The sequence below is a fragment of the Cervus elaphus genome, chromosome 10 (genome assembly GCF_910594005.1).
Source record: "Cervus elaphus chromosome 10, mCerEla1.1, whole genome shotgun sequence".
NCBI lineage: Eukaryota > Metazoa > Chordata > Mammalia > Artiodactyla > Cervidae > Cervus > Cervus elaphus.
The window spans coordinates 34361911-34380983 of NC_057824.1; the positions used below are offsets into that span (position 1 = coordinate 34361911).

Here is a 19073-nt window from a genome sequence, read left to right on the forward strand (position 1 = left end):
GAACCCAAAGCAGGTGAAGATCACCACTAGCCCCCACGGCCCTCACGGCCCAACAATCCAGTTGTTATAAACTCCTCTGTGCCCGTGGCTATGAGAAAGTAAGACTTTTCTCACCTGGGGAGGAGGCCCTTACCTCCAGTGCTTAGTTGGCATTTTCTTTGGTTGGTTCTGGGTATTAATTGCTGCTGTGATTATAGTGACTAACGGATTAGCAGAATTACTACTTGATTTCACTTTGGTAAATTTTGTGTGTGTGTGTTGATTCATTCAACAAATATTTGCTGAATACCTACTATGTGCCAGGCCCCATTCTAAGCCCTGGAAACACAGCAGTGATAAGACCAAATCCCTGCTGTACTTTAAAAACCATTCTTTTCTCCTCAATTCTGTACTTTCACTGGATCCTGCTTTCATTGGAAAGTGGAGCCAAGGGGGTCTAGGAGAGACGGGTCTTTTATCGTCTACAAGTGGGCTGTGATAAAGATGTTTGAGCACAGACGTGTACCTTTGACCTGGTCCAGTTTTGCCTCTTGATTGATGTCCAATGAATTTCCATCGAAGATGCAGTGAGAGGGGTGTGGGCACAGGGCTTGGGAAATGTCCCACCCTGGGTGGTGCTGGTGAGTCTGTCAGCATCAGGGGTTGTCAGCTACAAAGATGGGAAATCCAGGACTCCTCTTAAGACAAGGGGCCTGGTTTTCTCTTAGGTTGTGCACATCTGGGCCAGCTAAGACAGTATCTCATTTGTGTATTGGTGAGTAAATGATTTGACTAGGTAAGGTTCAGCTTATTAAACGACCGACACGGATGGGTTTCTCCTGTTGCCAAGGAAAATGTAACAGACCCATTTCTCTTCTCTCCTGGGATGGGAAGGCCACAGCCTCCACCAAGACTTTTATGGAAGGCAGGTTATCTTCCATTTCCACACTTAGGAGCACATCTTCCTCATAATTCTGGAAGCCCTAACTCTTAACTCTGGGTTGCAAACTCAAATGCATGGGGCAGCTGTGACAGGTAGTGTAAATAATAAAAATGGCTAACATGTACTGAGTGCTTACTGTAAACTTGGCTTTATATGTAATGATACGTTTAGTCCTCACAAAAATTCTGTGAGGTATTCAACATTTTATAGAGTAGGAATATGAGGCACAGAGGGGTTAAATAGCTTTGGATTTGAATCTAAATCCAGAACTGTTCACCGCAGTGAACGGCTCCTACTACTGCCCAGTCAGGATGATGCAAAGCTTCTACTGTGTGCATGTGGCTTTGTACAGAGTTAGTAAGGTACGGCAGAAGTTTAATTCAAACTGGTCCCTGGATGCCTGGGCTCAGCTTCTACCCTACACTGCTTCTCGTGGGTAAATCTGCTTGGAGAAGAATATTACTCACTTCAATAAAGAAGTAGACTCAGGGAATTCCCTGGCGGTCTAGTGGTCGGGACTCTGTGCTTTCATTGCAAGGGGCCCGGGTTCGATCCCTAGTTGGGGAATGAAGATCCCATAGCCCTCACAGCCAAAAAAAAAAAGTTACTGCAACCAGTGATCATGGGGGCTGGGGGAGGAGAAAAGACTCACATTTCCTGAAATTCTCTTTCCGCTGTTCCTTCTCCATGTCACTCATTCCTCAGGTTGCCATGGCATCGTGGCTCCCTCTTTCGATGACATCGTCAAGCTGGCCGAAGCCAATGCCTGCTGGGCCCCTGAGGACCTGCTCTGCTTGGAGGAGGACACGTTTCTCAGGAGCGTGGAGCTGCTGGGGGCCGTCAGGAGTTTCAGCCTGGCTCAGCTGAGGAAGCTGAAGGAGAAGGCAGTACAGGTGAAGCCCGCATCAGGGAGGAAGCCCTCACAGAGGGAAACCCAGCCCAGGGTCCCAGCCCTGCTGTGCACAGACCCGTCTCGTGGAGTTGGCACTTGGGTCATTTTGTTGGAATCTCACTGCGTCCTCTCTGAGCCAGAGCTGTGATCTGTGAGCCTGAGAGAGTTCCAGCTCCTCCCTCTCAGGGCTCTGTCGAGGACGGGATGAAATGTCTTGGCATCTAAAGGATGCTCCGTAAATCAAATTTTGTGGATACCCTGGTGCCTCTGGCTGAGGTGGTTTCCAGGAATCATGCCTTTTCTTTCTCCACTTGGAGAACCCCACTGCTGCTTGCAGGAGGTTTTCTCAGAATCTGTGGCAAATTCACCTGAGAACAGAGCAGAAAGAAATAAAAAGAGAACTGAAGTAATTTGCCATCTTTATAAAGATTCCCTTAAGTGGCTTGTTTCAGCTGTTAAGATCGTTGTGGGCGATGTAGTTATGGTTGTGGGGTTAAGACATTAAATTCCTTAAAATGATAACTCTGTTTTTCATATGAGTAATCCAAGTTTATTGTAGACAAGTCAGAAAATAATAAAGAAGAAAGTCAGTCAATCTTTTACCTGGAGATAACTGGGTGGCTCAAATGGAAAAGAATTTGCCTGCAATGCGGGAGACCTGGGTTCAATCCCTGGGTTGGGAAGATCCCCTGGAGAAGGGCATGGCAACCCACTCCAGTATTCTTGCCTGGAGAATTCCATGGAGAGAGGAGCCTGGCAGGCTCCAGTCCATGGGGTTGTGAAGAGTCGGACACGCCTGAGTGACTACTACTTTCACTTTGAAGCACTGTTAATATTTTGGTATGTTCACCTGAAGCTTCCCAGACTTCTGTGTATGCATGTAAAATATATTTATATATTTCATACATGTATTTCATATATCTCACATATATATTCTACAAAAAATAGTATCATACTCACCAACTATTCAATAGCTTCCTCTCCACACTAACAGTGTAAGTGCATGTTATTACATATCAGAAATATAAATCTATATCAGCATTTTAAATAGCTACATAATATCCTATTTTATGGTTGATCTTTATTTATATAACTAGTTGGTAGATTTTTAGACTGTTTATTTTTTTAATGCCTCAATGTACATATTTATACATATTTCTTTGGGTACTTGTCTTATTATTTACTTAGGCTAAATTCTCAGAGATGGAATTTCTGAATCAGAGTATGAATATTTTAAAAGCTTTTGATGCATGTAGCCAAATTTCCCTCTAAAAAGCATGTACCAATTTACATTCTTAACATCAACAAATGAGGGCATCCTTTATCCCATATCTCTCCAATACCATAAGTGATCATTCTTTTTACTCTTTGTCAATTCGATCAGCCAATTTAGTATTCTTTGATTGTTGTTAACGTACATTTCTTTAATATGACTGAGACAACTTTTCTCATATGTTTATTTCTTCTTTTGTGAATTTCCTATTCATGTTCTTTGTCTGTTTAAAAAATATAGTCATCATTTTCTTATTGATTTATAAGAGAACTTCATATATTAAAGAAATTTACCCCATGTCAGTTTCAAATACAGTCAGTAAAAGTGAAAGTGGAAGTCACTTAGTCGTGTCTGACTCTTTGTGACCCCATGGAATTCTCCAGGCCAGAATACTAGAGTGAGTAGCCTTTCCCTTCTCCAGGGGATCTTTCCCACTCAGGAATTGAACCAGGGTCTCCTGCATTGCAGGTGGATTCTTTACCAACTGAGCTATCAGGGAAACCACAATCAGAAGGGTCAGTCTAATCTGTTTTTTTTTTTTCCACCTGAAGGTTTGGGACATGCCTTCTTACTGGAGAGAGTACCATATTGTTTCCCTGGGGCGCATTGCTCTGGCTCTTAATGAGAGTGAGCTGGAGCAGCTGGATCTCAGCTCCATTGATACCGTGGCTTCCCTCAGCCAGCAGACAGAGTGGACCCCAGGGCAGGTAAGTAGACATGCTGGATCTCTTAAATATTCTATTCCTGTCTTAATAGAATGTATATTTTCCTTTACATCCTAGAGCATACTTACATTAGTCATTATAGCAGCTTTAAAAGTCTTTGCTGCTAGGGACTTCCCTCATGGTCCAGTGGTTAAGACTTCACTTTCAATGTATGAAATGTGGGTTCAATCCCTGGCCAGGGAGTTAGGATCCTATATGCCTAACAGCAAAAAAACAGAACAAAATGTGAAACAGAAACAATATTGTAACAAATTCAACAAAGACTTAAAAAATAACTAAAAAAAATAAAAGTCTTTGTGGCTAATTTCATCACCATTGTCATTTCTATTTATTTTTGGCTGCACTGGATCTTCACTGCTGCTCATGGGCTTTCTCTAGTCTCTGTGAGTGGGGGCTGCTCTTTCCCATGGCTTCTCTTGTTGTGGAACATGGGACCTAGGCTCTTGGACTTAAGTAGTTGAGGTGCACAGGCTTAGTTGCTCCTAGGCATATGGGGATCTTGCTAAACCAAGGGATCAAACCCATGTCCCCTGCATTGGCAGGTAGATTCTTAATCATTGGACAACCAGGGAAATTCATCATTGTCTTTCTGTTAGCTAATTTTCCCCCCTAATTATGGTCATATTTTCATATTTGTAAGTCTAAAAATTTTAATGGGCTAATGGGCATTGTGAATTTTACATCTTTGAGCACTCAGTTTAGCTGCTCTGCTTTGAAGAGTACTAGGCTTTGTTCTGGCATACACTTCAATTACTTTTAGATCAGTTTGATGATTTTGAGGCTTCCCTTTGAGCATTATAAGGGTGAATCTAGAATGAGCTTTATTCTGTGGTTAATTTATCCCCATCACTGAGACGTGATTCTTCTGAGGACTCTATCTAATGCTCTGTGTATTTCTTTTTTTTTTTTTTTGCTCTGTGTATTTCAAGATCTCTTCTCTAGGGCTGGTGGGAATGTGAACTCTTCCCAGCTCCATGTGAGCTCCGAGAATTGTTTGGCCTCCTGCTTTCTGATGCCTTTTTGATATTTATGTGGACTTCCACACCTTGTGTGTGATCAGTGCTCAGCCAGACTTGCTAAGACCTCTCTGTAGGCTTCTGGACCCCATCTCCTCTCTGTGCAGTTTCCTCCTCTCCAGTACTTCGCCTGACAAATTTTAGGATCTCTGGCCTCTCTGGACATGGACCTCTGTATCCTCAACTCAGCCTGACCACTGGGCTTTTTTGGGTTCCCTTTCCTGCTCCACAGCCTGGAAACTGCCTCCGGGCAGACAGTAAGGGCAATTGTGGGGGTCACCTGATTTGTTTTCCTTCTTTCAGTATTATAAGCTTGTGCTTCCTGTTGTCCAGTGTCTAAATAGAGTCATATCATTTACTTTTTTCAGTTTATGGTGAGAGGGTGATTCCTGTGTCAGTGAATCCTTCATGGGCAAAAGAAGGACTTCTGCCCAGAATATGTTTCTGTTGGGTAGGAAGTTCATCCACTGTATTGCTGCAAAGTGGTATCTTAGCTGCGCTGTGTTAACTTGGTTCTCAGGCGGCCCTCCCATCAGCTGTCATTTTCAGCACCAGGCTTACGTATCATGTAATTAGCAACCCCAGAAAAGAGCACTTCTTTCTCATTAATTTTTGAAACAGCCCCAGCATTGCCTCCAATCATGCAATTGCCTGGTCCTAAACAATCTGGTCAGAAGTAGAATATGTGGGTTGGCCTGGCACACATCAGAGAGTAGAATCCATCTCATCAAGACCATTTGAACTGAGAACGGGGAACGTGTGTGTGATAGGCTATGTAATGACCCCCAGAGGTGTCCACTCCCTCATTGCTGGAACCCATGAATTTGTTCCCTTATGTGGCAAAAGGAACTTTGCTGATGTGATTAGGTTAAGAATCTTGCAGTGGGAGATTATCCTGGTGGGCCCAACGTAATCACAAGGGTCCTTAGTGATGGAGGTGGGGGCAGGAGGGCCCCAGATACAGAGGGCAGTGTGACCGTGGAGGCAGGGGGACACTGAGAGATTTGAAGGTGCGGCGCTGCTGGGTTTGAAGATCGAAGACGGGGCTCTGAGTCAAGGGCTTCAGGCAGCCTCCAGAAGCTAAAACAGACAAAGAAATGAATGCTCTCTAGAGTCTCAAAAGGAACACATCCTGATGCCCCATTTTAGGACTTAAGATCCCCAGAACTATAATAGAATATATCCGTGTCATTTCAGGCCCCGGAGTTTGTGGTAATTTGTTACAGCAGCAAAAGGAAATGAATACAGGTGGTTCACCAAGGGAAAAGCGTGGTGTTATCAAGGGGAGCGTGGATACTAGGCAGGCAAAACCAAGGCATGTCCCCTACTCTCATGAGCTTCTTGCAATCAGGATTGCTGTGTCATGACTCTGAGTGGCAACATTCAAATAGAACACAGGGTGAATTGTGCCCCGCCGGAGTTGGGCAACGTGGAGGTCCTGGCCCGAAGGTTGAAGTAAGTTAATACCTGTTAAATATGTGAACAATGGGCTTGCCTGGTGGCTCAGACATTAAGAATCTGCCTGCAATGCCGGAGACCTGGGTTTGATCCTTGGATTGGGAAGATCCCCTGAAGAAGGGAATGGCTACCCACTCTAATATTCTGGCCTGGAGAATTCCGTGGACAGAGGAACCTGATGGACTACAGTCCATGGGGTCACAAAGAGTTGGACACGACTGAGCACCTTTCACTTTCACTTTCATTGTGAACAATGCCTGCCACCTAGTAGTCAAAACAATTAGTTGTTTTCATTGTTGTCATCAGTATATTGGCATCATCACACCCCCTCTTTCCGCAGTTTAACACTTGCCTCATTTGCAAGATGAGAGGGTTGGACCTCCCCCTGCCCCATCAGTCTGCAGTTCCTTCCACTCTGACGTTCTATAATCCTGGGGTTCTGTGACTCTAAAACTGGTTTTGGCCGGCTTAAGAAGTGCCACATCACACCTCCAATATTAAAATCATTCTATTTGCAGTCTGGGAGAAAACAGGAAAATATCTCCAACTTAGAAACTACAGTGTCTCTTTCCCTTTGTACCAATTTTCAATTCCCATGGATGGCAGTGAGATTTATCAATATGTTTGAAGGGGATATGAAAACCTAACATTTGCATATATCATTTGCAGTCAGTTCCTCAACTTTAGCTCCCAATCAAACCCTTAAATGCATGTTTCTAGATTAATAGTCAGACCCGGCGGAATTGCATTAACAGATAGTTCAGCTTAAAAACCAATATAAAGGAAAAAAACTATTATAGAAGCCAGAGGGATGAACAGAGAGATTGAAATCTTATAGCTATTCACTTTCAGTGGTTAATATTGCCTAAAAGTGTTGGTATTAATTGTCTTGGAATCATTACAGATACACTGGCCCAGTCGTTCAAGGAAATATATTTTGGCTTATCACCTTGCAGGCTGAGCTTGCATTTTCCAGGTTCCAGTGGCAAAACAATTTAATATCACATCTTCAAAGTAATTTTATTTGAATTGTATTTTTGCACTTTCATTTTAAAATGGGCATGCCTGATAGTTGGGGAGCACAGATTGCTATGAGTCAACAAGTGAAACCTGATTATGAAGACTTAATAAGAAAAGTTCAAAAGCTAACTTGAATCTCTACCTCTCCTTCATCCCCAAACATCTTCACTGGCTAAGAGTAGAGGCTCTGGAGTCAGACTGCCTGGGTTGTAATCCTAGAACCAGTCATTCAAGTCATCTTGGCATACTTGGCATTACCTTGGCATCTTGGCATAGTTACTTAACCTCTCTGTGCCTCAGTTTCCTCATCTGTGAAATAGAGATAATATTTACTTCCTAGGGTTGTGGGGATTAGAAAAGATAGTATGTATAAATGGTCAAAAGAGTGTTGGCATACAGTAAGCATTCAATAAATATTACCTGTTATTATTTGGGATGCACATTTCCATTCAGTCAAGGACATTTAAATCTAAGCACAGTATTAACTGAAATTCCCTTATAGCACCTGTGAGCTTTGTAATCATTGAGGGGAACTTCATGAAGACATTGACCAATCTGATTTGCAGAAATGTAGGAAATCTCTCTGAAGCCAATCCATCATGTGATTGGATTAGAGAGGGAGTAATCTGATGTCATTTTAAAGGAATATATATTGCCTATGGCTTCTGTAAATCACTCACTCAGATGTTCATCCATTCATTCATTCAAAAAGTACTTATTATTCATAATGTACCCTACTGTGGGCTAGGCATTGTGCCAGGTACTGGGAATATGGTAGTGAACTAGCTGGATAGGGTCTTCATCTTTGGAGATTCTGCTTGGTGATACAGACAAAAATTGAGCAATCAAGAGGAAACATTTAACAACTTTTGATAAGGGATAAGCAGAAGATGGACAAGGTTCTCATGGAAATAGCAGGGAGGGAAGCTACTTGGGATGGGAGAATACAGGAAGTCTTCTCTGAGCAGGTGGCATTTAAACAGACCTGAGGGATAGAAAGGCAACAGCCGTGTTAAAAAGTGGAATCCCATTGGAACATTTCACAATGTTTGCAACACTTTCTCTTAACACTAGAGTGATCCATATTGTGTGATGGGATGGACTGACATTAAAGAGAGATGGGAAGATTCACTGTGACTCCTCTACTTCCACTCAGGAGATGTTCATCCTCGGATGTCCCCTCCTTACCTCTGCCTTGTGAGCTCTGGTCCTTTTGTAATCTTTATAATCTGTCTCCATGATCCCTGACAATCCACACTATTATGCGCTCATCTTTAGGGGATTGACTTGGGTCCTTCCTCAAGTCCAACATAGGCAGATGAAATTAATCAGGATTCATCCAGTTACAAGTGACAGAAAACCCAACTCAAAGAGACTTGAGCAAGAATAGAGTTTGTTAACCCAATAAAAAATGAATGGAAGATCTAAATAGACAGTTCTTCAAAGAAGACATACACAAGGCCAAAAAGCACATGAAAAGATGCTCAACATCACTAATTATTAGAGAAATGCAAATCAAAACTACAGTGAGGTATCACCTGAGATTGGTCAAAAAATCTACAAACAATAAATGCTGGAGAGGGTGTGGAGAAAAGGGGACTCTCCTACCCTGTTGGTGGGAATGTAAATTGGTGCATTATAGAGAACAGTATGGAGGTTCCTTAAAAAATGAAATCCGGATTTCCATATGATCCAGCAATCCCACTCCTGGGTGTATGTCCAGAGAAAACCATAATTCAAGAAGATACATGCACCCCAGTGTTCACTGAAGCACTATTTACAACAGCCAAGACAAGGGAGCACGCTAAATGTCCATCAACAGAGGAATGGATAAAGAAGATGTGGTACAATGGAATACTGCTCAGCCATCAAAAGAGTGAAGTAATGCCATTTGCAGCACCATGGATGGGCATAGAGTTTCTTATACTGAGTGAAATAAGTCAAACAGAGAAGGAAGAATACCATATGGTATCACTTATATATGGAATCTAAAAAAATGGTGCAAATGAAAGCACATTTACAAAGCAGAAATAGAGTCACAGATGCAGAAAACAAACTATGGTTACCAGGCAGATAGGGGAGGAGTGATAAATTGGGAAACTGGGGTTGACATCTACACACTACCATATATAAAATTGATAACTGAAAGGACTTACTATAGGGCTTCCCTCATGGCTCAGATGGTAGAGAATCTGTCTGCAATGCAGGAGACCTGTGTTCTATCCTTGGGTCGGGAAGATCCCCTGAAGAAGGGAATGGCCCATTCCAGTATTCTTGCTTGGAGATTCTCATGGACAGAGGAGCCTGGTGGGCTACAGTCCATGGGGTCGCAAAGGATCTGACATGACAGTGACTAACACTCACTTTTCACTAAGGACTTACTATGTAGCACAGGGAGCTCTACTCAATGCTCTGTAAAGACCTATATGGGAAAAGAGTCTAAAAAAGAGTGGAGATATGTATATGTGTGTGTATATATATATCAGTATATATATGTGTGTGTGTATATATGTGTGTATATATATGTGTATATATATGTGTATATTTTGTATATATATGTGTGTGTATACATATATGTGTATATATATTTGTGTATATTTTGTATATATATATATATGTGTATATATATATGTGCATATATATATATAAGTGATTCACTTTGCTATGCCCCTGAAACTAACACAGTGTTGTAAATCAACTATACTCCAATAAAATTTTTTAAAAAAGAATGGAGTTTATTGACTCCTATCACAGAGGATGTCAAGAGTGGAGTTAAAGTATGGCTGGATCCAGGGGCTTCAACACTGTTGTCAGGAATCCCTCACCATTTTTGACCCTGCTTTCTTCTGTTGGCTTTGTTCAGAGGCAGTTTCTTTCCATGCGGTGAGTTCTAGCAGATTCAGGTGTTTGTCTTCCAAGGTCCAGTCCCGAGTAAAGAAAGCTCAGCTCTTCTAGTTGCTCCAGCCAAAGTCCTGGTTGGTTTTGACTGGATCACATGCCCAATCTAGAACCAATCACTACGGTCAGGCTAAGAGACATTCTGGCTGGCCAGGACTGGACCACAGCATCACTCCTCGAACTCAGAATGCAGTTAGCTCCAATTGGACCACATGAAGTAAGAGTGTGGGAGGGCTGGCTCATCAGGGAAAGTCATGAACAATGAATAGCCACTATGTTAAATTAAGGGGATCCTCCACTACACATCAGCCCCTAAAACCAAAGCTAATTGGAAAGATTCCCGTGTCATTTTAAATGCCAAAGCATTTAATGTACTACCCCCTGGAACTGAAGAGTGAGAGGCAAACCTATTTCAGGGTCGATTTCATGAAGGTCACATCTGACTTGAACTTCCAAATAAAAGGATGGATTTTAACAGTTGGGAATGTAGGAAGGGCATTTCAGATTGAGGCACTAACTTGAGTAAAGGTGTAAAGGCAGAAAATTACAAGGTTTTATCAGAAAATTGTGAAAACAGACGCTGGAAAAGTTTGGATCCTAATGCAGAAGAACTTAAATGACCAAACTATCTGAAAGTCACGAATGATGAGGGGAATAAGCCAGCAGACACAGACCCAAGGTACCGATGTCTTTAATGTTGAAGGATACAAGAACTTCATGGTCTAAAGATGCCTCCATAGATCAGGGGACATACTCAGTAGAAGCAGCACTATCGGGAGGTTAGCCTGGATGAGTGGCTAGGATGGTTTGGAATGGGTAATATGTCCAGAGGAGAAGTGTGAGCAATCAGCAGGAGCTGGCTCCATCATCCCCTTGGATCTTGGGGTCTTGATCATCCCTGGATGGTTCATTTCTTGTCCTTCCACATTTTTATAGGCTAAATCCATTCTGCAAGGGTTTCTGGAGGATTCAGGCTATCGTGTCCAGGATCTGAAGAGCTTCCACTTGGTAGGACTTGGTGCAATGCTGTGTGCCATGAACATCACCGAAATCTCACTTATAAAGATCTTGGAATTCAGGTAACCAAAATACTAGTGCACAGAGTGGCAAATGATTGATTTGTTAATTGATTGATTCATTCATTAATTTATTCATCAAGATGTTCTCTACTTCCTGCTGCATTGCAACCTTTCTGGGATAAAATAGGGAGTGAGATTAGCTGGATCCTTTCTCAGTGCTGAGCCTACCTACCTTTTGCATATCTGTTTTGGCTGGAGAGTCTCCTAGGCTCACGCTATATCCCTCCCTTGTGACCAGGGTGGTGGTGGCCAGAATCGGGACCCTGCTCTGCAGTCCCCAGGTCTTGGCGGAGTTTAAGAGGAAGGCAGAAGTTGTGTTTGGGGAGCCCACTGACTGGCCCAGGTTTGTCTTGCAGGAGCTTGGGACTATTGCAGGTAAGAGGCACCTTGAGCATGCCTTTCTCCCCCTCTCCAACCTTAAATCTGGGGACAAAAACAAACAACAAAATCCTTGGCCACCTATAGTGAACATCCATAGAGATATGGTACAACCTAGATTTCATGACTTCAAGTTGCAGAGGGTGGGGTCTGCAAGTCTGCTTTTTAAACAAGCTCTCTTGGTAATTCTGTGTGGCTAAAGTGGTTTAGAATGTTATCTAATTGGCTCCAAAATAGATTTATACACAATTTAAAATTTGTGTAAAGTGAAGCTCCTTCTGGGCATAAATTTCCTTGTAGGAGACCAATCAGGGCTAATGTGACCCACATATTTTTTCCTGGGTTGATTAAGGAACCCAATTCCCCAGTGTGACTTTCAGGGCCTTTTGTAAGGAATGATGTTTGCCTAGAACATGCAGATCTGTACATTACGCAGTGCCATTAATAAAACAAACGGAGTTCTGATGGCTTGAATTAAACCCTCTGATTCCTTTTTCTCCCCAGCTGGATTAACTAAAGAAGAGCTCCGAATGCTTGATAAGGATCTGATGCCCTATTTCCAGCCATCAGCAATCAAATGCCTTCCTGATGAGATATTCAAAGTAAGTACTCAGTTCCTCAAGGAGAATGGGAGCTTGACCCCATTTCAGATCACACAGGGAAGCAGATGGTGGGTGTTGGATTCTAGGGACCTGCAACCTGCTTCTGCTAACAGGGCCAGAGGAGAGCTATATGCCAACAATGGATGGATTACAACATAATTTTAGCTGTTTTTGTTTTTAAAGTTTTTTTCTTTGATTTTTAACTTATCTTTTAATTGTGTCTATTTTTATGGTTTCCCTCTCTTCACAGCCACTGGCACTAATTTTCTATTTATGATGGTATGACAGGTGTATATTCTCTTATCCCAAACCCTTGGGAGCAGATATATTTCAGAATTTGGAATTTTCCAGAGTTTAGAAAGATCACTCTATGAATCTACAGTATTGTAAATGAACACCTTCAGCAATGTCTGGGGAAGCACCTTGTAAGCAAGTACATTAATATTTCTGTGAAGAAATCTGTGACAAATCACACTAATTGGAATAAATAGAGACTATAAATGGTTTCACATCAATTCAGGTCAGATTTTGCTGGCAAATGAGTTTGTCTTAAACTTTGGAAAAAACTTACAGGTTTCAGACTTTTTTTTGGACTTCAGAATTGTAGATGAGGGATGACATTTCCATTAACATTTCCTTTTAAAATAAATTTACGTGAAACATTTAAATTGATTTAAAGAAAAGAATTAAAAAAGCCACAATAGGATAGGTAGTAAACAGCTATGGGAAAAATTGAGAGGGTTGAAGTGGATCTGAGGATAGGGAAGCAGATGTATAAGATTAGGAGAGGGTTTCGTGGGGGCAGTCTGCTCTGATGAAGAGTGACTCTGGTGTTCTTGTTTGCTGGGTAACTTGGAAACATATTCTGTCCACCAAAACTGGATAAGGCACACCAGGCTAGACAAGCTCCCATGATGCCACGTCATTGGTTCTTTTTAAGACAGAGAACAGATCTTGAACTGTTCAGGACCAAGAACAGTTCCCAGCACAGACCAGGTGTGCGCTCTGAAAAGTGGAAGTCGCTTTCTGACCCCATGGACTATACAGACCATGGAATTCTCCAGGCCAGAACACTGGAGTGGGTAGCTGTTCCTTTCTCCAGAGGATCTTTCCAACCCAGGGATTGAACCCAGCTCTCACATTGCAGGCGGATTCTTTACCGTCTGAGCCTCCAGGGAAGCCCAAGAATACTGGAGTGGGTAGCCTAGATCCCTTCTCCAGAAGATCTTCCTGACCCAGTAATCAAACTGGGGTCTCCTGCACTACAGGTGAATTCTTTACCAGCTGAGCTCCCAGGAAAGCTGTTTGGGGGAAATAAATAAGTAGCTGTCCTTAAAGGCCATTCAGCTTCTCTTCTGGGGGCTCTGCATGGGGTAGGCAGCTTGGTCCTTGAAGTTGGCATGTTGCTGAGCATGCTCTCCTGGTCTTGTTTGGAACGTACTTTGCAGTTTACTTTTTCTGGAAATTCCTAGCGGCCACTTGCATTGTGGTAGGCTTCAGCCTAGGTGCTAGGGTATAGATACCAGACTAGGTTCACATGGCATGCACCGGTGAAGGCGTGTAATGCAGTGCCTTCAGGGACCTGAAAAAGTAACAAAAGAATGTAGTGGCCTGGGCAGGGACTAAGGTGAAATGGAGAACCAGTCTAAAGCTGGGAAGGCTGCTTCTCATCTCTGGCACAGGATGCGATGCAGTGTGACAGAGTGGGCCTAGCATTGCTGCCGGATCTTCCTTTTCTCTCTCTCTCTTTTTTTTTAAGAATCCTGAAGTCTCATTTTCATGTGACATCTCCTGATAATTAAATGTTGGAACCGCTTTGAATTTATTTTTTGAAACAGTTTAATAGGCCTAGGGTGGCAAGCAGCAACATAGGAAAAATAGATAATTTTTATAATACAGACTCTGTGTTAATGGTAGATGTAAGTTATAAGCCAGCAGTGCATGTCTGCTCTGTGTGTGTGTTTGGTGAGCGGGAGGAGGTGATGCTGAATTTTGCAGGACAGGTCAGCTAGGTGAGAAGGAGGAACAGTGTTCCAGGTGGAAGGATGTACTGCCTCCTGGGGGTTACACCTATGGCTGTCCATTCTCCAGGAGTGAAGGGTACCAGCAAGGAGTGGGGGTGGGGTGCTGGAGAGGTGGGCAGGATCCAGAGCTTGAAGGCCTTATTACTATGTAAAGAGCTTGAACTGTGTCCTGGAGAGGGGGCAGAAAGGGTTCTAAGCAGGGGAATGACATGATTCCAGGAAAACATCAACCCCGACAAGAAAGAATAATGTGAAGGATCAAAGACAGGGTGAAAGAGCAGAACCCCCTTTCTCAGAATCTTTGGGGCCCTTAGAAAATGAGCAGGGTGACTTTAGAGGCACCTGACATCCCATCTCATTTCACACCCACTGGAACTAGTCACCGAGTCCTCTAAGCCAGAAGTGATTGCAGAAAACATCTTGTTTAGGGCCCTTGAGCAGAATTCCCACTGCTGTGTGTCTATGGCACACATCACTAATAGATTACTGCACTTACCCTTTTTAGAACCCTTACCGGACTCACCTGTGATAAGTTGAGAATCCACATAGGAGATAAGTTCTCTGTGCCAACCCATATCTAGTCCAAAAGCACAGAGAGGCTATGAAACTTGCCCAAGGTCACACAGCTAGTGGGTGGCAGAGCTGGGACACAGAGTAAAAGCTTTGCCCTTTAGATGTGTGTTTTCTCTACCACATCAGGGTTTCTCCGGTGGGGGACTTGAAGCATTGTGGGCAGGGTGACTTGCACTGCATTAAACAACATTAAGTCGCCTTATCAACTCTCTTTTACTACTGATTACTTCAAGGAGGAAATCTCAATTTGGAACTAATATATGTATATATTATATATATTGTATATATACTAAGTATATATATATATATACACACACACACACACACACACACATATGTATATTTAAAAGAGGCCCCAGGATCAGACAGTGTTGGCCAACAGACCTAGCTAGAATTTAGTAATGTTTTACTTCTTCTGGCATATTTTAAACGAGTACTTATTGCAAGTCATCCTAAGTTTCCATTTTTGGAATTGCCATTAATTTGCTTTTTTTTCCCATTTTATCATACATTTATGTTAGAAGTGAAAGAGTGATCTGATTTTAAGGAAAAATCCTGAAGAGGAGCACAAATTAGAGATACATGGGTACCGCAAAGTTGTGCGGGCCCAGGGCGGATGCCCGAGCTTTGGGAAAGTCTGGGAGGGGCGCCTCTGAGGGCGCTGTCCCCTTCCCCCCTGCAGGAGCTGTCGGCAGAGCAGATCGCCTCCCTGGGCCCTGAAAACGCGGCGGCGGTGACCCCAGCGCAGCGCCGGCAGCTCAGCATGGTGCAGCTGCAGAGCCTCCAGCGGGCGCTAGATGGCGCCAAGACTCGCTCCTGGCTGGACGCGCCTCCGAGCGCCAGCCCCGCCCGGACCCCCTCCTCTCTTTCTCCTGCTGGTGAGCCGGACAGACCCAGCCCCACCTCCCACTCCTAATCCCCACTCCTCGTCTCTCGGCCCGCCCCGCCTGACATGGGGCGGCGAGAAGGTTCCTAAAATTCAGGGTGGGGTCTCGGACGGTCCTTGAAGATTCTGCATTCAGAGAAAAACCCACAGTCCGTACCAAGCATGTATAAAGAATGGTCAACTCCGGAGCACTTGCAAGTCTTGGGATGGGGGGAGCTCTTAAAAATTGCCAGCCCCACGGACCCCACCCAGAACCCACTGAATCAGAGTTTCTCAGGACTTAAGCCCTTTCAGTGGTTCCTTTGCTCCTCCGTCCTTCTCACCGTCCAGGATTAATAAATTCAGGCGATATATTTTGGGCACCTACTATGTGCTAAGCCTGCAGTAGTGAGTGGTGAGTAAGGCAGGTGAGGCTCTCTCGTAATAAACGAGGAGATTTCAAATCTGATTGAGACCAGGGAAGGAAAGCAGCAGAAGGAAGTGGTGGTGACGAAGAAATGAGCTGAGCTGAGGAGTCGGGGTGGAGGTGGCTTTCTCCCCCCCCCGCCCCCTTTTTTCCCTCCTTGCCTGTCTCACATCCCCTCCCCTCTCCCTCACACTTGTTTATGACTCCTGTCTTTACTGAGCACGGTCTTTGGACCAAGGATGGTGCTCGGGAGGCAGCTGTGAGCAAGCCTGTCCTTGTGGAGCTCCCAGTCCAGGGTGGGGGTGACGGAAGCCCCAGCACCCAGGCGACCAGGTGGCAGTAGGAGGGGTACTGTGAGGGCGGACACAGCGATCGCTGGGGAGAGGCAGCTTCCTGGGCTTCGGGGAGGGCAAGCAGCTGTGGAAACCTCCTGAAGACTGATTTCTAGGCTGCAAACCCAGCTGGAGAGATGGACCCAGCCACGTGGGGAGTGTCCCAGGTAGGCAGGAGCAGATGCAAATACCCAGAATTCAAAGAGAGGTGCCCCGCCTCACCTTGGGGATGGGAGGATGCCTAATTTCTGCAAATGGGAGCCATGCCCTTTGATTTATTGCTATCTTTAAACTTTTTCATCGAAATATAATCTGCATACATGTAAAAGGTATTTGAAAATGTTGCAGTGTTTTGGGTCTTATATAATGCACACAATAGATAATGCACATTGTTTAAAATATGAAAAGTCTGAAAAGGTGTGAAGTAAAACATCCACCCTCCACCCCCTGTTCCACAGTCACCCAGTTCCCCTCCTCAGAGCGACCAATGTTACCAGCTTGTGGATCTGTCCAGAGATATTCTATGCACATCCAAAGATTATCTCTGCACTTTTACAAAAGCTTATTATATACTTTGTTCTGTGACTTGCATTTTTCACCTGAAAATTTACCTTAGAGACAGTTCCGTATCCATGTCTAGGAGCCGTGCAGTTCGTGGTTTTCTGGCTATGCTGTAACTGTCTTTAACTAGATCTCTATAGAGGATAATTCAGTTGTTTCTATTTTTATACTGTTACAATCAATGCTGCAGTGAATGACTTTATATACTTTGCATCTGTTCAAGTATATCTGCAGGGTAAACTCTTCCAAGTGAGACTGGGGGTCAGAGGGTCGGTGCATCTGGAAATTCTGATGCAGGAGAAGCTTAGTTCCTCTTTCCTTCCATTCACCCCACCAGCCTGAGCTGGTCCTGGCAGCCGGGTGAACTGTTCCTGGGGGCCAGGCACTTAATCTTGTTTCCCAAACTTGCTTTGTTATCTGAACCACCTGGGTGTGATACTTAAAATCCAGATCCCCCGGCCTGGTACCTGACTTGCTGAATCAGAATTTGCAGGGGAAGGTCCCCAAATTTGCATTTTTAGCCATCTCCCCAGGTGACTCCTGTGATTAAGGCACTTCTGCTGCTGCTGCTGCTAAGTCGCTTCAGTCGTGTCCGACTCTGTGCGACCCCATAGACCCCATAGCCCACCAGGCTCCCCGTCCCTGGGATTCTCCAGGCAAGAACATTGGAGTGGGTTGCCATTTCCTTCTCCAATGCATGAAAGTGAAAAGTGAAAGTGAAGTCGCTCAGTCGTGTCTGACTCTTCGAGACCCCATGAACTGCAGCCCAGCAGGCCCCTCCGTCCATGGGATTTTCCAGGCAAGGGAACTGGAGTGGGGTGCCAGTGCCTTCTCCGAAGGCAGTTCTGGTACTTGCTAATTCACGCAGTCTCATATACTTTGCCCTCCCGCCCCTTGCTATTTGGGGTCATTATTCTTGTTTAGGGTTGAGCAAGCCAAGACCTAGTGAGGGGGAGGTGCAGGGAGCTGGTGCCATGTGCCCACCCTCTGTGGACTGCTGAGACTTCCTGTGAACTCTTGTCTTGTTTCCTTTTAGGAGCCTGGGTCTCCCGGGGTCTTGGGCTGGGCTACCCTCTTCTGGTCCTGATGCCCAAGCTTCTGTGGTGAGTGGTGTTTGCGCATCGCCCTGGAGTCGAAGCAGCTGGCCAAAGCGCTTGCAGACCCCGAGGACCCTACAGAGGATGGGAGTCCCCCACCCCAACTCGGAGCCTCAACGAGGGCAAGGAGACCTTGGGACTTTGGAACTGAAGAGGCACTAAAGGAAGAGTAATTAATAAAATGTGATCTGCACCTTCTTAAACTGGCTTGAATCCTCGGCAGGGAGACCTCATCTCAGTCTCCCTAGTTTTCTAGCTTGGAGACGGGGAAGCTGGGGAGGGGAGAGCATTTCCTGTCAACAGCATGAAAACATTAGTACAAGTTAACACCCTCCCTCTAGAGGGAGATGCCAGCCAGTGAGGGCTGCAGGCCTAAGCCCCGGTTTCACCAAGACCTGATCTGGCTTCTCTTCTGGTTTTAATTTCCCTTCCTCGGAGATATAGGCCATATTGGATTTCTCCTTCTTAGATATTTAGCAGAGCTGAAATAAATGAATCCCATAATAGACGCCGATATTCCTGCCTGATTGTTGGGACTAATTGATGTTTTGGTGGGCATTGCATTGCTTGGAAATTAAAACATTTAACATGGCTCAACGTTAAATCAATTTTAAAATACCCTTTCCAGATACCTTCCATTTCCTTGGGAGTCAGCTAATGAATGGCTGTTAAACTTTCAAAAATATACCTTTCTTGGTGGAGGTGGTGGCTCTTCTGGGTTTTAAGTGCTCTGGGCTTTGGGGATGGGTTGAAATAAAAGAAAATACATTGTAATCCTGCGATTATGGCGCAGCAGAGGAAATGCACCCGTTGGCCCAGTCCTTTTGGAGGCTGGGATGGAGTTACCTCTGGAAATTTGCAAGATGCTCATGACCTTTGGCTCAGGAAGGCAGAGCTCAGGAGGGGGTGTTTTGCTGCCTCCCGGATGTTA

The 19073-nt window shown here is 44.3% G+C and overlaps 1 protein-coding gene across 1 annotated transcript in view; it reads left to right on the forward strand.

Annotated features, from left to right (window-relative positions):
- The window catches only part of OTOA (otoancorin), a 75115-nt gene extending 56381 nt beyond the window's left edge, over positions 1 to 18734 (forward strand). Inside the window, exons 23-29 of the mRNA XM_043914509.1 lie at positions 1628 to 1815; positions 3639 to 3794; positions 11141 to 11283; positions 11522 to 11658; positions 12166 to 12263; positions 15543 to 15738; positions 18082 to 18734. Of these exons, the coding sequence (XP_043770444.1) occupies positions 1628 to 1815; positions 3639 to 3794; positions 11141 to 11283; positions 11522 to 11658; positions 12166 to 12263; positions 15543 to 15738; positions 18082 to 18152 (989 nt within the window). The 3' untranslated portion in view covers positions 18153 to 18734. The remainder of the gene's footprint in view (positions 1 to 1627; positions 1816 to 3638; positions 3795 to 11140; positions 11284 to 11521; positions 11659 to 12165; positions 12264 to 15542; positions 15739 to 18081) is intronic.
- The last annotated feature ends 339 nt before the right edge of the window (positions 18735 to 19073 follow it).